The 18,197-nt window shown below is 40.8% G+C and overlaps 1 protein-coding gene across 2 annotated transcripts in view; it reads left to right on the forward strand.

Moving 5' to 3' along the window:
* Positions 1-461: 461 nt before the first annotated feature.
* EFCAB6 (EF-hand calcium binding domain 6) overlaps positions 462-18,197 on the forward strand; it is a 170,245-nt gene continuing 152,509 nt past the window's right edge. Inside the window, exons 1-5 of one of the 2 annotated variants that reach the window (XM_073000833.2) lie at positions 462-567; positions 6,698-6,865; positions 8,738-8,952; positions 10,639-10,721; positions 16,881-16,947. In XM_073000833.2, coding sequence (XP_072856934.2) covers positions 6,703-6,865; positions 8,738-8,952; positions 10,639-10,721; positions 16,881-16,947 — 528 coding nt within the window. In that variant the 5' untranslated portion in view covers positions 462-567; positions 6,698-6,702. Of the gene's footprint in view, positions 568-6,697; positions 6,866-8,737; positions 8,953-10,638; positions 10,722-16,880; positions 16,948-18,197 lie in introns of those variants that run through there. The other variant, XM_078394209.1, reaches the window with a different exon arrangement.

Here is an 18,197-nt window from a genome sequence, read left to right on the forward strand (position 1 = left end):
TATTTACCAGGAAGATCAAGTGAACGCAATGGGACATGCTCTCTAGCAATGGTGTATCAGGTCATATTCTTCAAATCTGACAGCCTCTCCTATTTCCTTACAGGGGAGGCAAACGCCACCGCTCTTTCCCGCTTTCCTTTGCGCAGGACCGGTGGTTCACCTTATTGGGACTTTCTCCCAGGTAACTAGTCTTAAGAGGGCAGGGCAGCCTATAGAAAGAGGGTGGTTACTGGATGTATACTTTGGAGTAAACTCCGTTTTGCTCACTGCAGCTTCCTCCTTCATAAACCTCCGTCGATTGGGACTGAAGTACGTACGTACTACAATGCAAAGGAATTTCAACACCTAGATCCAATTGTCGCCGGTCTTGGAGTTGCCAGGTAGCCCCCGTCCGCCCCGGCCAATCGGAAGCTGAAATGCGTTTCTATGGCAACAGCGTCTTAGACACGCTTCTTTCAGGAAGCGCGTGCGGAATCCCGGGTTGTGGAACTTTTGCCAGAGGCTTGCCAGCCTCCTTTCGCCGGCGCGCGCTGCTTGCAAAGACTCTCCGCTGCGCAAATTCACCAGGTAACGATGGTCCTGGGAGAGGCTTCCTTGGTGCAAACAGAAAGGGGCAGGAGGAAAGGTTGCAGGGCTGCGAAGGCTCCTGATTTGTCTTCACACACAACTATATAGAGTTTAGGATTGTTTGACATTAAGACTACTGTCAGGGTCACTATGTAATCTTCATGGTTTGAGTGGGGGTCGAATATGGGTTTCCTTGTTCTCACCTCCTGATAGCTCTATCCTAGGACCAGACGCTTAGTCTCAACTGAACCTGCTTTGCAGGCTTGGTGTGTAAATAAAAGGAGGGCCAGGCACACTGTCCTATGATTGTTGAAAAAATATGAGATAAAACTGTAAGAATAAGAAATAAATAAAAATGACCGCATATGCATGGTAACAGATTTAAGCACCACTTCTAATATGCTTTCAAATCCACAGTCCTAGTGAAAGCAGTGTGTCTTGCTTACATCATAATTTCATCTCAGGGGCTCAAGAAACCCACTGTTCACAGAGAATAGTTACTGTGCCTCTCAGCAGTGTAAGCAGAATCGGTAGGAACAGTTGATTAAGTGAATATGCATTTGACAAAGCAAATGCTGTATCTTTGAGATGATCACAGAGAGAGTCAGCCAGAGAACTGGATATGTGTGTTCAAAATGGATCTTTAAAATTCAGACTTTCACAAGAGACCTCAAAAAGAATGAATATAGTGACATGTTTTTATTTCCAAGTTTTATAATTAAACCAGTGACATAGGTAATTATTTAAATTGTGGAAAAGTGGATAGAATTTCTGTCCTTAGTAGCTCTTTGGAAACTGAAGAGGGAACTAGATTAATTTATGAATAGAATCATAACATAGAAGGTGAGAACAAAACAAAGAATACAGGGCTATATACTATGATGAGTTTCTTCCTACATATGAGGAAAAGTGGTTGTGCTTGTTTTGTAAAAAGAGGACACAGACAAATGAACTGGTGTAATGTAGTGTGTAAGAGCTTGAACCATGATGAGCCACATAAGGGGAATTCCTTCCAATTCTCTAGTATAATATTGGTCCCATAATTACTTCCAGCTGTGCACTCAATGGGACATGATTAGTTATTGAAGCTGTTATAGATGTGCTAAAATGCATGTACTTAAACGTTTGAGAAAATATGAAACTACTGAAGGATAGAAAAAGAACTATATAAATATACAAGCTTATATTTATTTCTGCATTATGTAACTCAAATAATTTTTAAGGCACTCAATTTCTGTGGTTTAGGTCTAGTAGTACAACTGTAGTGTACCTCTGACATGTTGTTGATTAGTTGTTAAGTAGTGTATGACTCTTCGTGATCCCTGGACCAGAGCATGCCAGGCCCTCCTGTCTTCCACTGCCTCCCAGAGTTCGGTCAAATTCACATTGGTAGGTTCGATGACACTGTCCAAACATCTCACCCTCTGTTGTCCCCTTCTCCTCTTGCCTTCACACTTTCCCAACATCAGGGTCTTTTCCAGGGAGTCTTTTCTTCTCATTATATGGCCAAAGTACTGGAGCTTCAGGATCTGTCCTTCCAATGAGCACTCAGGGTTGATTTCCTTCAGAATGGATAGGTTTCTTCTCTTTGTAGTCCAGGGGACTCTCAAGAATCTCCTCCAGGATGACAATTCAAAATCATCAGTTCTGCGGTCAGCCTTCTTTGTGATCCAGCTCTCACTTCCATACATTGCAACTGGAAAAACCATAGTTTTGACTATGCGGATCTTTGTTGGCAAAGTTATGTCTCTGCTTTTTAAGATGCTGTCGAGGTTTGTCATCGCTTTTCTTCCAAGAAGCAAGAGGTTTTTTTTTAAATTTTGTGGCTGCTGTCACCATCTGCAGTATTCACGGAACCCAAGAAACTAAAATTTGTCACTGCCTCCATATCTTTCCCTTCACTTTGCCAGGACGTGATGGGACCAGTGGCTATGATTTTAGTTTTTTTGATGTTGAGCTTCAGACCATTTTTTTGCACTCCCCTATTTCACCCTTGTTAAGAGGTTCTTTAATTCCTCCTCATTTTCTGCCACCACAGTGGGATCATCTGCATATCTGAGGCTGTTGATATTTCTTCCGGCAATCTTAATTTGGGATTCCTCCAGTCCTGCCTTTTGCACAATATATTGTGCATATCAATAAGCAGAGGGACAATATACAGCTTTGTTGTACTCCTTTCCCAATTTTGAACCAATCAGTTGTTCCATATCCAGTTCCAACTTTTGCTTCCTGTCCCACATACTGGTTTCTCAGGAGATGGATAAGATGGTCAGGCAGTCCCATTTCTTTAAGAACATGCTATAGTTTGCTGTGGTCCACACAGTCAAAGGCTTTTGCATAGTCAATGAAGCAGAAGTACATGTTTTTCTGGAACTCTCTGGCTTTCTTCATAATCCAGCACACGTTAGCAATTTGGTCTCTAGTTCCTCTGCCCCTTCGAAATCCAGCTTGTACTTCTGGGAGTTCTCGGTCCATATACTGCTGAAGCCTACCTTGGAGGATTTTGAGCGTAACCTTGCTAGCGTGTGAAATGAGTGTAATTGTACAGTAGTTGGAGCATTCTTTGGCAGTGCCCTTCTTTTGGATTTGGATGTAGACTGATCTTTTCCAATCCTCTAGCCACTGCTGAGTTTTCTAAACTTGCTGGCATATTGAATATAGCACCTTAACAGCATCATCTTTTAAGATTTTAAATAGTTCAACTGGAATGCCATCACCTCCACTGGCCTTGTTTTTAGCCAGGCTTTCTAAGGCCCCCTTGACTTCACTCTCCAGGATGTCTGGCTCAAGGTCAGCAACCACACCATCTGCGTTGTCTGGGACATCCAGATCTTTCTGGTATAATTCCTCTAGGTATTCTTGCCAGCTCTTCTTGATGTCTTCTGCTTCTTTAAGGTCCCTACCATTTCTGTCCTTTATCATGTCCATCTTTGCACAAAATATTCATTTAATATCTCCAATTTTCTTGAACAGATCTCTGGTTTTTCCCCTTTCTATTATTTTCCTCTGTTCCTTTGCACTGTTCATTGAAGAAGGCCCTCTTGTCTCTCCTTGTTATTCTTTGGAAGTCTGCATTCAATTTTCTGTAACTTCCCCTGTCTCCCTTACATTTTGTTTCCCTTCTGTTTTCCGCTATTTGTACAATGTTACGAGCCTCCATCCATTGTTCTTCAGGCCATCTTTCCACCAAATCTAGTTCCTTGAATTTGTTCTTCACTTCCACTGTGTATAGCCCAGTGGTTTTTACTACTTTCTTCAGTTTAAGCTTGAATTTTGGTATAAGAAGCTGATGAGAATAAGAATCAGCTCCAGGTCTTGTTTTTGCTGACTGTATAGAGCTTCTCCAGCTTTGGCTGCAGAGAATATAATCAATCTGATTTTGGTATTGCTCATCTGGTAATGTCCTTGTGTAGAGTCACCTCTTGTGTTGTTGGAAAGTTGTTTGTGATGACCAGCTTGTTCTCTTGACAAAACTCTGTTAGCCTTTGCCCTGCTTCGTTTTGAACTCCAAGGCCAAATTTACCTGTAGTTCCTTTTACCTCCTGACTCCTTACTTTAGAATTCCAATCCCCTAGAATGAGAAGAACATCTTTCTCTGGTGTCAGTTCTAGAAGGTGTTGTAAGTCTTCATAGAATTGGTCAATTTCAGCCTCTTCAGCATGGGTGGGTTGGTGCATAAACTTAGATTGCTGTGATGTTGAAAGGTCTGCCATGGATTTGTATTGAAATCATTCTATCATTTTTGAGATTGTATCTCAGTACAGCTTTTCTCACTCTTTTGTTGACTATGAGGGCTACTCCATTTCTCCTATGGGATTCTTGTTCACTTCTGACATACTTATTCCTTGCCTGGAAACCAACTAATTAGGAAATACAATAATGCTGTGAAAAGGGAGGGCAGTAAGAAGAAAAGACCTGATATGAGACAGAATGTCTCAGTAAAGGAAGCCACAGCTGTTATTTTGCAAAACCTGAGCAGAACGTTCTGGAAAACACAATATTGTTAAGAGGGGAGCAGTAGGAAGAGAGAACAATCTAACATGAGATGATGTTGGTTTGCGAGATCTGAGCAGCGATGACAGGACATTTTGAGGTGATTAACCCACATGGCAACAGGATAGGGAGATTGGGGCCCAAGGGTGACTGACCGTGTGTCTTTTCCCTTGCCATGGTCAGACCACAGTCTGATAAAATTCAGCATCTCAGTGGCACTCCCCCTCCCCCCCGCTCTGCTGCACAACAATATAGTAGTACTTTTATGCAGCTATAATATATGGCCTCTGGCACAAGAAGTACAAAAAAAGAAGGGCTTTACTTTTGAGTAAATATCAGTAGGGATTCACCTGGAAAGGAAAAAAAAAGGGGGGAGGGTCTTTAACAGTATTCATAATATTCGTACAAGTTTAATCTCTGGAAAAAGTTATACACAGTAAAAAGATGTAATCTGTGACCAGTTTTGAGGTGAAAGATGGTATCAGTAAAATGCACAAATTCCATCTCAGATTCCCACCAAATTTAGTCAGATCATGTCTCAGTCACCTGTTTTCTAAAAATTTCAAGTAGAGAAACCATGACAAAAAGCAAGTGGGCCAAATTTCTCCACCTCTCTGCGCTAATTCAACTTGATAAAAATATCAACCAATTCAAGATATACAACCTATCCATCTGATCATCTTCAGATGAAGTTCATTTTAAAACAAAGAGATGAGAGTCTTCATTTGCTGGTGGAAGAGACCAAGGAAAGAGTGAGTCAGTGTGAGTCTCTGACCAAGTAAGTGCATTCTGCCTAGTTCATGTTTCAACTGTCGCCAACCAAAGGGTGGAACACTGAGTTTGTGATATAGACCTAATTCTTAGCTGAGTATTTTTCATTCCCATTTTGGGCTCAAAATATACAATACATTTTGTCTATTTTTTTTCTTATTAAAAATTTCAACAGTCTTGGAAGGTTGCAGAAGAAATTGGAGGAAGGCAATGTGTGGATAAACTGGTTTTATTTTTCAAGTTAATCTCATCCTACAAAAGTTGCTTTTGCATATACAGGCAAATGTTACAGTGCATCTGTAGTTCCAACCTTCATTAGAAGAGGGAATTCCTTAACTGGTGAAACTCATCTGAGTTCACAAGTGTTTTTTTTTCCCGCTCACCAGACTTAAGGACAGGATTCCTTTGAGGAAGGCTCTCAAACAGAAACTTGTGCTTGTGAGCATCTTGCATATTAAGAGGGCATACCAGATTACAGTTCACATGTGCCTGACAGATCATACATGAAGATCAAATGCTGTTATCTTGCAGTGACCAGCTGGAAAACAAAATGTAGATTGAGTCAAGCTCATATTAGAAAAAAAGGGATCTGTTTTATCATCATCCATGTGCCATCAAGTCAATTTTGACTTCCTTTTCAGGGTTTTCCAAGTAGAGGATGCTCAGGAGTGATTTACCATTCCCTTCTTCTGGATATACCCTGGGGCTGTGCAGCTTGCCCAAGGCCACACAATCTGGGTCTTCTACCGAGAGACACAGTGGGGTATTGAACTCCCAACCTTTGGCTCCACAGCCAGATACCTAAACCACTGAGCTATCCAGCCAGCATTTTTTCTTAATGGACCCCCCCTTAATATGTTAACTGCATTATCTGGTTCAGCCCTGAAATCACATTTGTCCAACACTTAACGTGCTTCCAGCTCTAATCATGGTCTGTGCGTAACACCTAATTTTGCTCTGAAAAAGTAGTTTGGAGGGTTGTGGTTTTGACAAATGACAGTAGCAGCCTTTCCCTGAACATTTTCTCTTGCCCAGCAGCTGCGCTGAGATCATACTTTATTTTATTTTATTTTTTACAAAATGGAGGAACAATGACAAAGCTCCACATGCCATGTACTATAAGGCTGTTCAACAGGATTGCCTGAAACATTTTCCTGTCACAGAAACTGTGAATTTGAAGAATTGTACTGCAGCAGGTTCTTCAAGCACTGTGGGAATCTGTTGTCTTTGTCAGCACCTGTTAAAAAGAAGGGGGGGGGTAACCCTTGAAAAAACTGCCTGAGGTACATATGCAGCATTATCAGCTTTGCTTCACTTTGTTTCTGCAGTTTTATAGATAAGTTTTATTCCTTTTTACTTCCCATAGGAATCATGTCCAGAGTGGTTAGTGCATCTGATTACAGTAGCTTATGTCCGCAGTCCCATGGAATTGTGTTTAATTCAAGACTCCAGTCCACATCATCAAGCCGATCGTCAACACGTAGCAGTGGCAGCAGTAGCGGCAGTGGACAAAGCTCCGTCAGATCCATTTCAAGTGAGCAAGTGCTTTCTTATTCTTATTTCAGGCTTCAAAAGAAGGAGAACAGAGTATATTCTAAGGCAAGCTATATGTGAAAGCTAGCCATGGAGACAAAGCTTCCTGCTCAAGATACAGCTGTGCCCTGACCTCAACACTGGATTTTATGTTGATTACCACAACAGCTTTTTCTGTGTTTTACAACATTTGATAGTCAATGTGGCCAGCTGTACATCCTTCCAGATGCTAATTTAATTCTTCTTACTTCAAGAATAGATTATTCTTTTTAAAAAAATCAAAATGACGAAATGGTGGTTATTTCCAAGTAAACATATTTAGCCTCAGGGCAGCAGAAGCAAGCATTGTTTTCTTATAGTCATGAAGGTGGTATGATTTCACTTGGCATAAAATCAAACTGCACACACAGAATATTTTGTTTCTCTCTCTGGGTTGGCAAACTGTTTGTTCGGCTCTTGGTAGACTGGGAGTGTAGCAGTACTTGCAATGCATGGGATGGCACTGGGGGTAGGAGGAAACAAGTGGGAATTGGGTGCCTCACAACTGAATGAATCTGTATGGCCCTTGAGTTCATGGTCTTGAGTGGCTGCACCACTACATCCCGTCTCTTACATATTTCCAGTTCATTAAAAATAATGTTGTGCATCTTCCTCTGGGAGGGAGACATGCAAGGAAAGATTTTTCAAAAATTACATTGGGAAGGATGCAGCAGATGACTCTTGGGTGAGAAGGAGGACTGCCAGGAACAGAAAGCACAACACTGTGGCTAGAGGTGGGGAATTCTGGGCACTGTAGTCCAAAACCAAAAATTTGCACACCTCTAGTAGTACTTCCTGTTCCCGTACTGCGACATGTACTAGGGTTTATATCATATTTAAAATATTGTTTCCTTCATATGTTTTTGGTACAAATTTAAACTTTTGGGTGTGGTCTGGAGGAGGCCAGTGGGCACCGCAATTCAGGGTGAGGAGAAGATGTTTCTGAAACTCATAGGTGGCTCATGGTCAGAATAAAGGGATTGCCCTGCCACTCTGGGTTGAAGCGCCCCTTCTTCCTCGGGCCACAGGTCAACACAACTGAGCAGCCACATCCAAAAGCATATTTGAGACACCAATATCTCAAAGAAGATCTGATCACAGATTGAGAATTGGCAGGATAAGAGATAACAGTACAGTGGACCCTCTACTTACAGAATTAATCTGTATTGCAATGGTGGCTGCAGGTCGAAAAGTATGTAGGTTGAGTCTCCATTGACCAACAATGCATTGAAAACTGATTAATCCATAACCGGCCATTTTTGTTCCACTTTTGTTCCATTTTGGTTTTTTTCTGGTCTGTAGGTTGATTCTCCGGCTGCAAGTCGAACCTAAATTTTGCAGCCAGAGAAGTCTGTAAGTCGAGCCGTCTGTAAGTCGAGCCGTCTGTAAGTCGAGGGTCCACTGTACAATATAACTGAATAAACAAACTCTGTCCTATAGTTCATAGTGGAGATTTTTAGTAGAGGGGAATTGGGTTCTGTCAGCATTTGGAAAAGTTATTTCTTTGGACTGCAAGTCTCAGAATCCCCAGCCATTATACTTGGTGGCCATGCTAGTTGGGAGGTTTGGGAATTGTAGTTAAAAATCAGCTTTTCCAAGCTCCACCTATTCTCATCAGGGAAGGGAAAGGTCAGATATTTGGGAGAAATTGTTGAAATAAGGATTCTACAGCAGTTCCCCATCTCTCCTTGGGATTGTAACGGTTTCTTACTGCACAAATAGTAAAGTCATAAGGAGATCTTATAGAAGCTAACAGTGTTTGTGCTTGCTTCTGTATATAATCTGTATTTGTTCCTGGCCTGGGAAAGCATTATGACTATAATTTTTTTTTTAGCTGTGAGCTCTGTCCCTCATCCCACACTATCTTCAGTGGACATCAAGCAGATTTTGCTCCAGAGGACAACTGCAAAAGAAGATGAACTTAAGAAAGCATTTCAAACACTTGACATTGACCAGACCCTGAAAGTCACTAAGGGTGAATTTAAAAGAGTGATTGAAACATTCATTTTACCCCTGACACAAGAACAGTTTCATTCTTTACTGGCAAAGGTGTGTACTTTGATGTGTTTGCACAAGCTTTTTCTGTTGTTGAAATCAGTCAAAATTAGGGCTGGCACACAATTAAATCTTAGGTATCAGATGAATGCCATTGGATTTCTTGGTGGATAAAATTATGTATTACTGCATATGAATGGAGCAGTTCCTGCAAAGGAAAAAAAAAACACTTAAAATATTTAGATGAGACATTTACAAATTATAAGTGACAGCATTTTGGAAAGGTATTCTCTATTCAAAAGTGAAAAATAAACACATTTTCAGTGGTACTTATTAATGGTCATTATTGCAAGTAATTCTTGTTGATCTTATTTGTCTTCTTGATTAATGAGGGGCACCTGTAGCAATAACAATGCTAAATGATTTTGGTTGCAATCAAAATGATTGATCTAATCAATATATCAGCTACATCTTTTAATCCCAGTCAAAACCCTTTAGTAGATATTGGAGGAAAAAGAATAATTTTTTGTTGTGGTGGGTTTTTCAGGCTGTTTGGCTGTGTTCTGGAGGGTTTTTCCCCCTAAAGTTTTGCCAGTCTCTGTGGCCAGCATCTTCAGAGGACAGGAGCTAGAATTTTGTCTGTGTTCTGTTTTCATTTTTCCATCAATGGCAGCCAGATATGCGGACCACAGGGAAGGACATGCATATTGTGATGACAGGATTCTAGCTCATGTCCTCTGAAGATGCCGACCACAGAGACTGGTGAAACGTTGGGGGGGGGGGGAACTCCAGAACATGGCCAAACAGCTTGAAAAATCCACAACAACCATTGAATATATCAAAATAATTTTTCTTTTTGTTTCAATTCTGCTTGCCTGATGAAATGACTTCTGGAATCTGAAGCTACTGAAATGAAGTGTGAACTGGAACCCTCCTTCTAAGATTCAAAACCTACTTTTCTGTAGTTTGCAAATTCTCACAATTGGGTATTCCCAAAGAAGGAATGTGCAAAACATGCCAACCTTGTTCCACTTGTTTCTTTAACTTCCACCCCAAGTAAATATTACGGGATGATCCACTTGCCACTGCACTCTCTATACAGGACTAATGAAACACAGATTTTGACAGTGGCCTGTTAGATATATATATATCCATGTACATGGGCAATTATGGAAGTTGCTTTGGTTAACTGGAACCAATTGAAAAGGTTCTGGGCATGTGCCTGACATGTGCTAGTGTGCAATTAAATGCATGACCAATCATGTGACTCGCACATTGTCAATAAATCACAGAAATTTGCACGAGTCCTCTTGTATAAACTTAAATATCCAATAAGATTCTTGTCAGTGACAGCCAAACATCTGAAAGCAACAGGTTTGCAGTGCAGCCCTACCCACTGGTGCAGTTTTTACCACTGCTATCAAAGTCATCCATATTTGTAGGGAAGGAAATATTACTGCCAAGTCCTAAACTAAGGTAAATAGAATTCCCCTTTCAAGTTAAAGAAAGGGTGGAGCTTACCTTTTGTATTTACCTATATTGGCTAACTGGAAATGCACAGAAGAGGTCGTAACCTTATAATGTATTTGTTAGGAAATAATGCAAAGAAATATGCATGTCGAAAGTTAGGTATTTAATCCAATATTGCTTCAATGGAGGGGAGGAAAATAACATGATAACGCATTATGATGGGCATGTCTCAAAATACAATTCGCATCAACTCTGTTTGTGTTGAAATAGATCCCAGGGAGTAGCAGCGTTTCTGTTCCTTATCTGGAGTTCCTGTCGAAATTTGCAAAGCCAGTTGACCCTGTCTCCATGAAGTAAGAACTTTAATATGATATAGATACTATAGTACTAAAAACTGTGAGGCACATAGCGAATATGGGCTAAAAACAAAACTCACCAAGAATACAGATGCATGCGCTACTGAAAATAGCAAGCCACTATTGATTTCATTCCTCTCCCAATGTGTTTTCTACCTGTCCTCTCCCTGAACAATGCTCACATCACTATGTTTTCATTTTTTCCATCAATGGCAGCCAGGTATGCAGACCACAGGCAATGACATGCATATTGTGATGACATTAATATGATAAAGAGAACTGGATATATTGAAGTGGAAGGAGACTCTGGTGCCCTTCTTCTTCTTCTGGAAATACAGGCATTGACATCAGTGCCTGAAACAGGCTGGCTGAGAGATGGGGGGGGTTAATACGCACCAGTAACTGGAAGGGAGTAACATCTGCAGCTTATTGGTGTGAGAATGGCTTTCAAGGACAGACTGGCTCATTATTTGGTGAAGGAGCAAGGAGGTATTGGTGGTGTCTCTTGTGATGCCAGAGGAGTTCCAGCACATCCCATGTGTTCTCAGTCCCAAAATTGATGGGCAACAAAAGATTGTCTTTGCCATCATGGCTGTCAAGGGTGTGAACAGGTATTACATCCATGTGGTACTTGGAAAGATAGTGTTCGGCTGATATGGAGGAGGGGCAGAGGGAATTTGATGCCTCATTGTATGATCCTCTGAAAGAGCCCATAAGTAGACACTTTAGATATAAAAATAGGTCATAAGTTACTTTGGGTGGCTTAGTTAACTCCCAGGAAAGACTATATGCTCATTCGTTATCCTACGTGTATGATCTGAAGCTATGCTACAGTTAGGCTTAACTAGCTTTCTTATTTTCTGTTGCGTTTGCTCTGTATTGCTCCTGCCTCAAGCTTTTTATTATTTGCTCCTAAACTTCTTTGACTACTTAGTGTATTAGCCCTTATAAAAATGTGTGGTAACAGGCTATGGAGGGCAGGGTATGGATGGAAGTTGTTCATTCTATTTTCCTAATGCCACAAGTTTTCTGTGGATTGGTTGTAGAATTAAAAGGAGAGGTGGAATTGAGGACAGGTGATGGCAAAGAAGCTTATGATTTAGTAGAAATATTCTTTTTTAAATCCAAATGTTTATTCCACACCAGGGTTAACAAGAGCAAATGACAAGAATAAAAGTAATTCATAAATGAGTAAGGATGCAAGCAAGCAATATGAATAGATAAGAGTGCATTTGCTGTGCTGAATTGCTTAAGGAAAGACAGAAGTGTAAATAGGGGTAATAAGAGGCTTGGTCATAAACATCATTCTGTAATGTGGCATGAGATTGGTGAATAAAAAACTTTGATACAATTAATAAGATTTGATAAATTATGCCATTCACTAAAGAATGTGACCTGTATCTTTTGATTTCCTACTTTTCGAACTCTTTGTGCTAGTTTCTCCATAAAGGCTAGAATCCAAACTCTGCACTTCTAATTCTCAAGAGAGGTGTTTTCACCACTTTTCGAATTAAGTGCTCTTTCTAATTTAGCTGCCAGATAAATGAAAATAATTAATTCTTTGTGCTGCAAGGCTTGATTGCTATCTTTAAAAAGTGACTAAAGCCCCAGGGTAGGAGAGAAATATATAGCCTGCTCAGTTATTTCCTCCATTTTGTAAAAAAAAAAATGTTCATCCAGAATAAGGAAATTATGAGACAGGACCACTGCATATCCTGTTGTGCAACCCTACTAAGACCCATGTTAATTGATAGGATTTTGGCTTCCTCTGATTCGTCTCCAGTCCTGAGGACGTAACAAAATTGGTTAAAAATTTAAGAATAGAGGAAGTTTCTTTAGTGGAATGGGAGATAGCTGCATTGAGAAAGAGGTTCAGTATTTTTTTTCTTTGTTGAGTATAAAATAGAGTATAAAATACAGAGAACTGTAAGGAAAGCTTGCCCCATACCCGTCTCTTCACAAATTTTAAAAAGGTATGGGAACTCAAATTTGTCAAAGGCGTTGGAGGTATCAAAGGAGGCAATAACACTGGGAAAAGGAGAAGATTTAGAACAAGAAAACATGATGTTCCGCCCTCTACAAATAGGGACAGCAATTTCTTGACATTTGATAAAGCCAAAGTGATAACTTCTTATATAACATGGAGCTAATTAGCTCAGGGTGTGATCATACAGGGAAATAAATTGCCATTTGGACCACTTGTAAAGCAGTCCGGTGCAATCTACAGTATTTCCTGGTGATCATACAACATATAGAGAAATGCGTTCCAGCCCAACCCTGATTTGTGCCCAAACTGGACCTTTTTAGATCCAGCTGAAGGCTGTCTATTTTTTATGGATGGGCTGGAGCAATTGCTTGGTGGAAGAAAGGATTGCTTCAAGGGAGATTTTGCTCCCATTAAACACCCCTTTCTGGTGCAATCTGCCATGCACCTTGTTCAAATCAGAACTATTTTGGTGACTTGCCATGAATGAGGGAGTAGGTGGCCATCCATTACTGATTTAAAGAGGGAAAGTAAAATATGGGACATTTCATTGTTATATGTTTTGTAGAAGTAACCATTGAAGCCATCTGTGTCAGAGAGCTTACTGCATTTTAACTGTGGAAAAGCTATTTTAAGTTTGTCAGGGGAAAAATATAGGGGACAAGTTTTGTGTTTGGGAGAGAATCTTGATAAATCAGCTTAGTCTAAAAAAGAGTTTGTTAGACTTCTCAGAAGAGTTTGGACATTTTAAACATAGCCAAACATGCTATTTTATTGAAGCTGGTTTTTCCTTCCTTTTGAATTCTTAATACAAGGGATCATTGTGTTCTTTTTCTTCCCAAGTTCAGTCCACAAAAATCTTAATACCAGTTTTCTTTAAATTATGATGTTCATCTGTTTTTAATAAAATGTGTACTTTTCTTAGTATAACTACTGTCTCCAATACATTCTCCCCCAAAATATGACTTTAAGCATGTTCCTCAAAGCATGTACTGTATGTCAATATTTGGAGTATTATTTTTAGACAGAATTGTTAAAATTAGGCTTTGGATCTTGTCTGCAAATCAGTCGGGGGGGGAGAAGAGACTAGTTTAAGAGAGTTGTGCACTCTCATGTAGTTTGGTTGAAGTGAGTGCATGATTAATATCCATGTTTGTTTTAATAACCAAATCCAGTAACTGATATTTGATAGAGTTTCAGATATTTGAAATCAGAGCTCAGTCAAGGCTGGAGCATTAGTTATGTCCATGGGAATAGAAATATAGTTCTTGTCTCTGGGGTGGAACTCCCGCATAGAATCAAGCAGATCAGATTTCATGAGCGTCAATTGCAGGTAGGTTTAGGCATATTCACTTCTCTCTGAGGTTTTGGCTGCCCCATTCAGATCACAGCTAAAGAGGACAGATCCTTCTTCAGTTGGTTCCAAATGCTGAAGAGTAAATCAAATGAACAGATCCTGATTAGAATTGGGACTACATATAGAACCTGAAGTTGATGTATGCAAATGTATGTAGTTTTGAACAAAAATAAAGCAACCTGTCTGGGCTTTGTTTGTGTCCAAGAAAGCGAACAACACTTGGTATCATGATCAGCATCCCCCTGGATTTAGAGGAACCAGGAGCATCAAAGCAAGAACCAATTGTGTTTACAGTAAGGAGCCACATGTTGCCTAGCTCTGAGTTAGACCTTAAAACAGCTTCACTTTCTGGTTTATGAAGAAGAGGCAAATAAAGAGCTCAGGCATGGAGCACAAGGCTCACATGCAGGCATTTCTAGGTTGTCATCGCCACTTACAGGAGCTGTCAGATGAAGGTATAAATCTCTGGCAGAAGCAATTGAGAACTGTTGTCTTGTAAGTAAATACTGAGCTAGATTGGTAAACTATCCAGCAGTTTCTGATGTCTCTGACTAAATGCTTTGAGTGGCCAGATTTGGCCAGATTTTAACTCTTGCCTGTGCCTAAGGGATTGAGTTGGCTTAGTGCTAGAGCAAATGCTTTGCATGCAACATGCCTATGGCTCAGCCTCTGGTATCTTCAGATAAGGTTGGAAAACGCTTATATCAGAGAAACTCCAGAGATTTACTGTCAGTCAGTGCAGAAACAAGACTGAACTAGATGGATTAATGATCTGACTCAGTATAACTCAGTCATATCCCCCTGTGTTCCTAAGATATGTTGTATAAAGAGCTCTGGAAATTAAACAGTAGTTATCCATGTATGTACATGCATAAGGCCTGAAGTCACAGTGGGCCATAAACTAGCAACATAAGGGAGACCTGCTAGTACCCTGCAATTCAGTGGGAAGGAGGGAATGGCAGAAAGGCTAAACAACCCTAACCCTTTCCACTACTAGGACAGAATTGGCCAGGTAACACTCTCTTTCAACATTCATTTCACAAGTCAAAATGTACGATTTGAAATATTAGCCAAAATCCTGTTGCCTATCATAGTAAATCACATTAGAGTAAGTCCATGGTTGCATCAATGGGGATTTGGTGAGTCACCTGTTCCATAAGATTCTCTGATTCAAATGGGTCTAACTTTAGTTGTGACTTACTATGCCGGGTAGGTGGGGCTCGTCAGCCATGGAAGGCAGCCCATCTAGGAGAAGGAAAACTCCGATTTCAAACCTCCACTGCCTTGTGGCTATATCCACCAATGGAAAAGGCTTCAGGAGTTAACCTCGAGGCAAAATCCGGAGCTGGAGTCCCGAAGGCAGCTCGTGTCGTTCTGCCAACTCCTGCGACATTGCTGGAACCAGTCGTATTGGCTCTTGCCTTTCCATTGGACCATTTCAGCAATGTGGAGAGGGGGGATCTGCTGCTTGGGTAACAGCCTATCCTCCATATTACCTTACCCGGGCTTCATGCTCTGGAGAGGACACTCCTCCATTCAGAGCATGTTACCATAGTCTCTCGAGACTGAAGGATGCCTATGATGACTATGCTAAAGTAAGTGGCAGTTAGAGTAGGCCCATTTGAATCAATGGAACTTGCAGAGGAATTGACTCAGCAAATCCCATTGATTTAATGGGCCTACTCTAGCATAATTTACTATGTTAAGCAACAGGATTCTGTCCATTATATATTGGTTTATTTATGTTATTATAACATTTCTATAACCTTAATTCATATAGATACTGATATAGTATATTATAGCAAGAATAATTAAAACAATAAAATGAGAGAGAGAGAGAGAGAGAGAGAGAGAGAGAAGGCCGACTTGTACAGGGTCAGATATTGGTCCATTTAGCCCAGCATCATCAACTCTTAACTGCAGAGGGACCGAAGGGATCCAGTTATCGAGGCATGGCTTTGCCAACTTACCTGAATTAACGCGTGATGTTGAGGGGCCGAATGCAAGGACAGCCAAGGGGCGTGGGTTGGTCAGAGGTCATTTAAAGGGGCGCTTTCCCATTGTCCACTATCGGCCATGACCAGTAGCACGCCCGGGCACGCAACCACGGTGCTGGGAGGTCAAGATGTGCTGGGGACAATCCCGGACCCCGGAAGGCACAGAGGGAAGTAAGGGGTCCGGGGAAAATTCAGAGGCCGTCAGTTATTCCATGTCAATAACAGCTGGGCAAGAGCCAACCTAATACGCAGCAAGGAATTTGAATCCGCACTACAGCAGGACCCTCCTTTTCCCTGGAAGATTGGCATGTTCATGAAAATGGAATGAATATTAATAAAGTGTGGCCCATGTTTAACCCATGTACCTCGTCTCACGTGGTTATTCTGTGATAAGTGGGCAATGTTCAAGGTTTCAGATAGGGTTCCTTTTTAGCCGTATCTGGAAATCTTCAGTATTTCTTGATGTCCAGCATCTCCTTGCTTAGTTTTTTCACTTGGACCAAAAAAAAAGTACAGTATATTCATGATTATGTAAGCTAAAATGAGATACACTAGACAGAACGTGCAAATATCCTGATATGTGTTCTGGTTTGATATTTGGATGCAACAGTAAATCAAATGCTGGCAAAAACTCACTTGTTTTTCTCCTCTTCGAGTTCTGCCTTCCATCACTTACTAGTGCTGGCACATCTCCTTACCTCCAGCCTAAAATGCTGAATTGTCATACTCATTTTGACAGCAGTGGGCTTCCCTCCATCCCCTGCTTTTTTTGGTTTGCAACATTATTTGTGGTAATTTTCCTTATTATTATTTTTTAGGTGGAGTAATGCTGGAGACAGTCGCTCAAGAACATTAAGTCAACTGGAATGCCTTTTAAGGGAGAAGGTACTGTAGAATGGGGTCTTCAGCTTTTTGTTTTTTGTTTGTCTGTTTGGTTTTGGCTTTGGTTAGCCAACCACTATGTCTGACCATTATTAAAGTCTCCCAGGTTCTCTCATCTTAAGCAAAAGGAGAGGTCAGTTTCTGGACTGAGCTTTGGAAACAGCAAAAACCTGCTTTTTATTTTTGCCCATTGTAAAATGAAGGATCTATTCTCCATCTTGTTGATTCCAAGTATTGTTAAATGTCAGTAAATGCCAGACAGCAAGCAGTTATTTGTCTCTGTTTTCTTCTTCCCCCTTCCTGCAGCCAAAGCATGAAGCAAGGTACACTTGAGGAAACAAACCCCCCCAAAAGGGGGGGGGAAGGCTGTGGGGTCAAAAGGGTTAATCCAAAAGCAAGGGTAGATGGTACCTCTTTCTAGTAGACCACTGAAAATCACAAATAAACACTAGCTTTCAGCCCCATGTGCCTGGACAGATGAAGGCCTGTACAAGCTGAAAGCTTGTGTTTGTGATTTTTACTGGTCTAACACAGGTATTAGTAACCCCAGTGTGGTATAGTGGATAGAGTCACAGACTAGTACTCTGGAGAACAGGGTTCAAATCCTTGCCCAGCCATGGAAACTCACTGAGGGAGTGGAACAGATAAAACCACTCCTTAAATATCTCACTTACTGTACCTTTAAAGCCCTGTTAGAGTCACTATAAGTCCGTTCTGACTTGACAAGATAGAACAACGACAATACAGGTATTGCCATTTTTCCCGAGGGAAACATCTCTTCCTCTTCTGCATACCTGCAATGCACTGAAGGTCTCACTAGATGAGGCAAAAGATCCATATCTGGAAGTGCTTCCTTAGGTGACAAAATAGGTGTAACTGTGAAAATGCATTAAACGAAGACATGTATGTCATTGGGGATCGTCCGTGGGATGTAAATAACAGAGTGGGGTTTATTTTTGTGCATGTCTAATGCTAGAGCCTATGCATAGAAAGGGAGATCACATTATTGGGAAGAAAACTGTGTGAGAGGAGTAAAGGCACATTTCTTTGATGGTGTGCTCTGACTTTTGGAACTGAAGAAGAAACCTGTTTAGACTGTGCAGACATCCATAGGCTGGCAGTCTCCAGGAAAAAAAGATTTATAGCTGCTACTGGAAAGCCACATTTATGGATCCCTGACACTGGGCAGTTTTCACCTATGCAATGCCTTACATGCAGTTTACTCTCACAAAACAAGCCTTGTACGAAGAGCC

This window comes from Pogona vitticeps, chromosome 5 (assembly GCF_051106095.1).
Source record: "Pogona vitticeps strain Pit_001003342236 chromosome 5, PviZW2.1, whole genome shotgun sequence".
NCBI classification, from domain to species: Eukaryota; Metazoa; Chordata; class Lepidosauria; order Squamata; family Agamidae; genus Pogona; species Pogona vitticeps.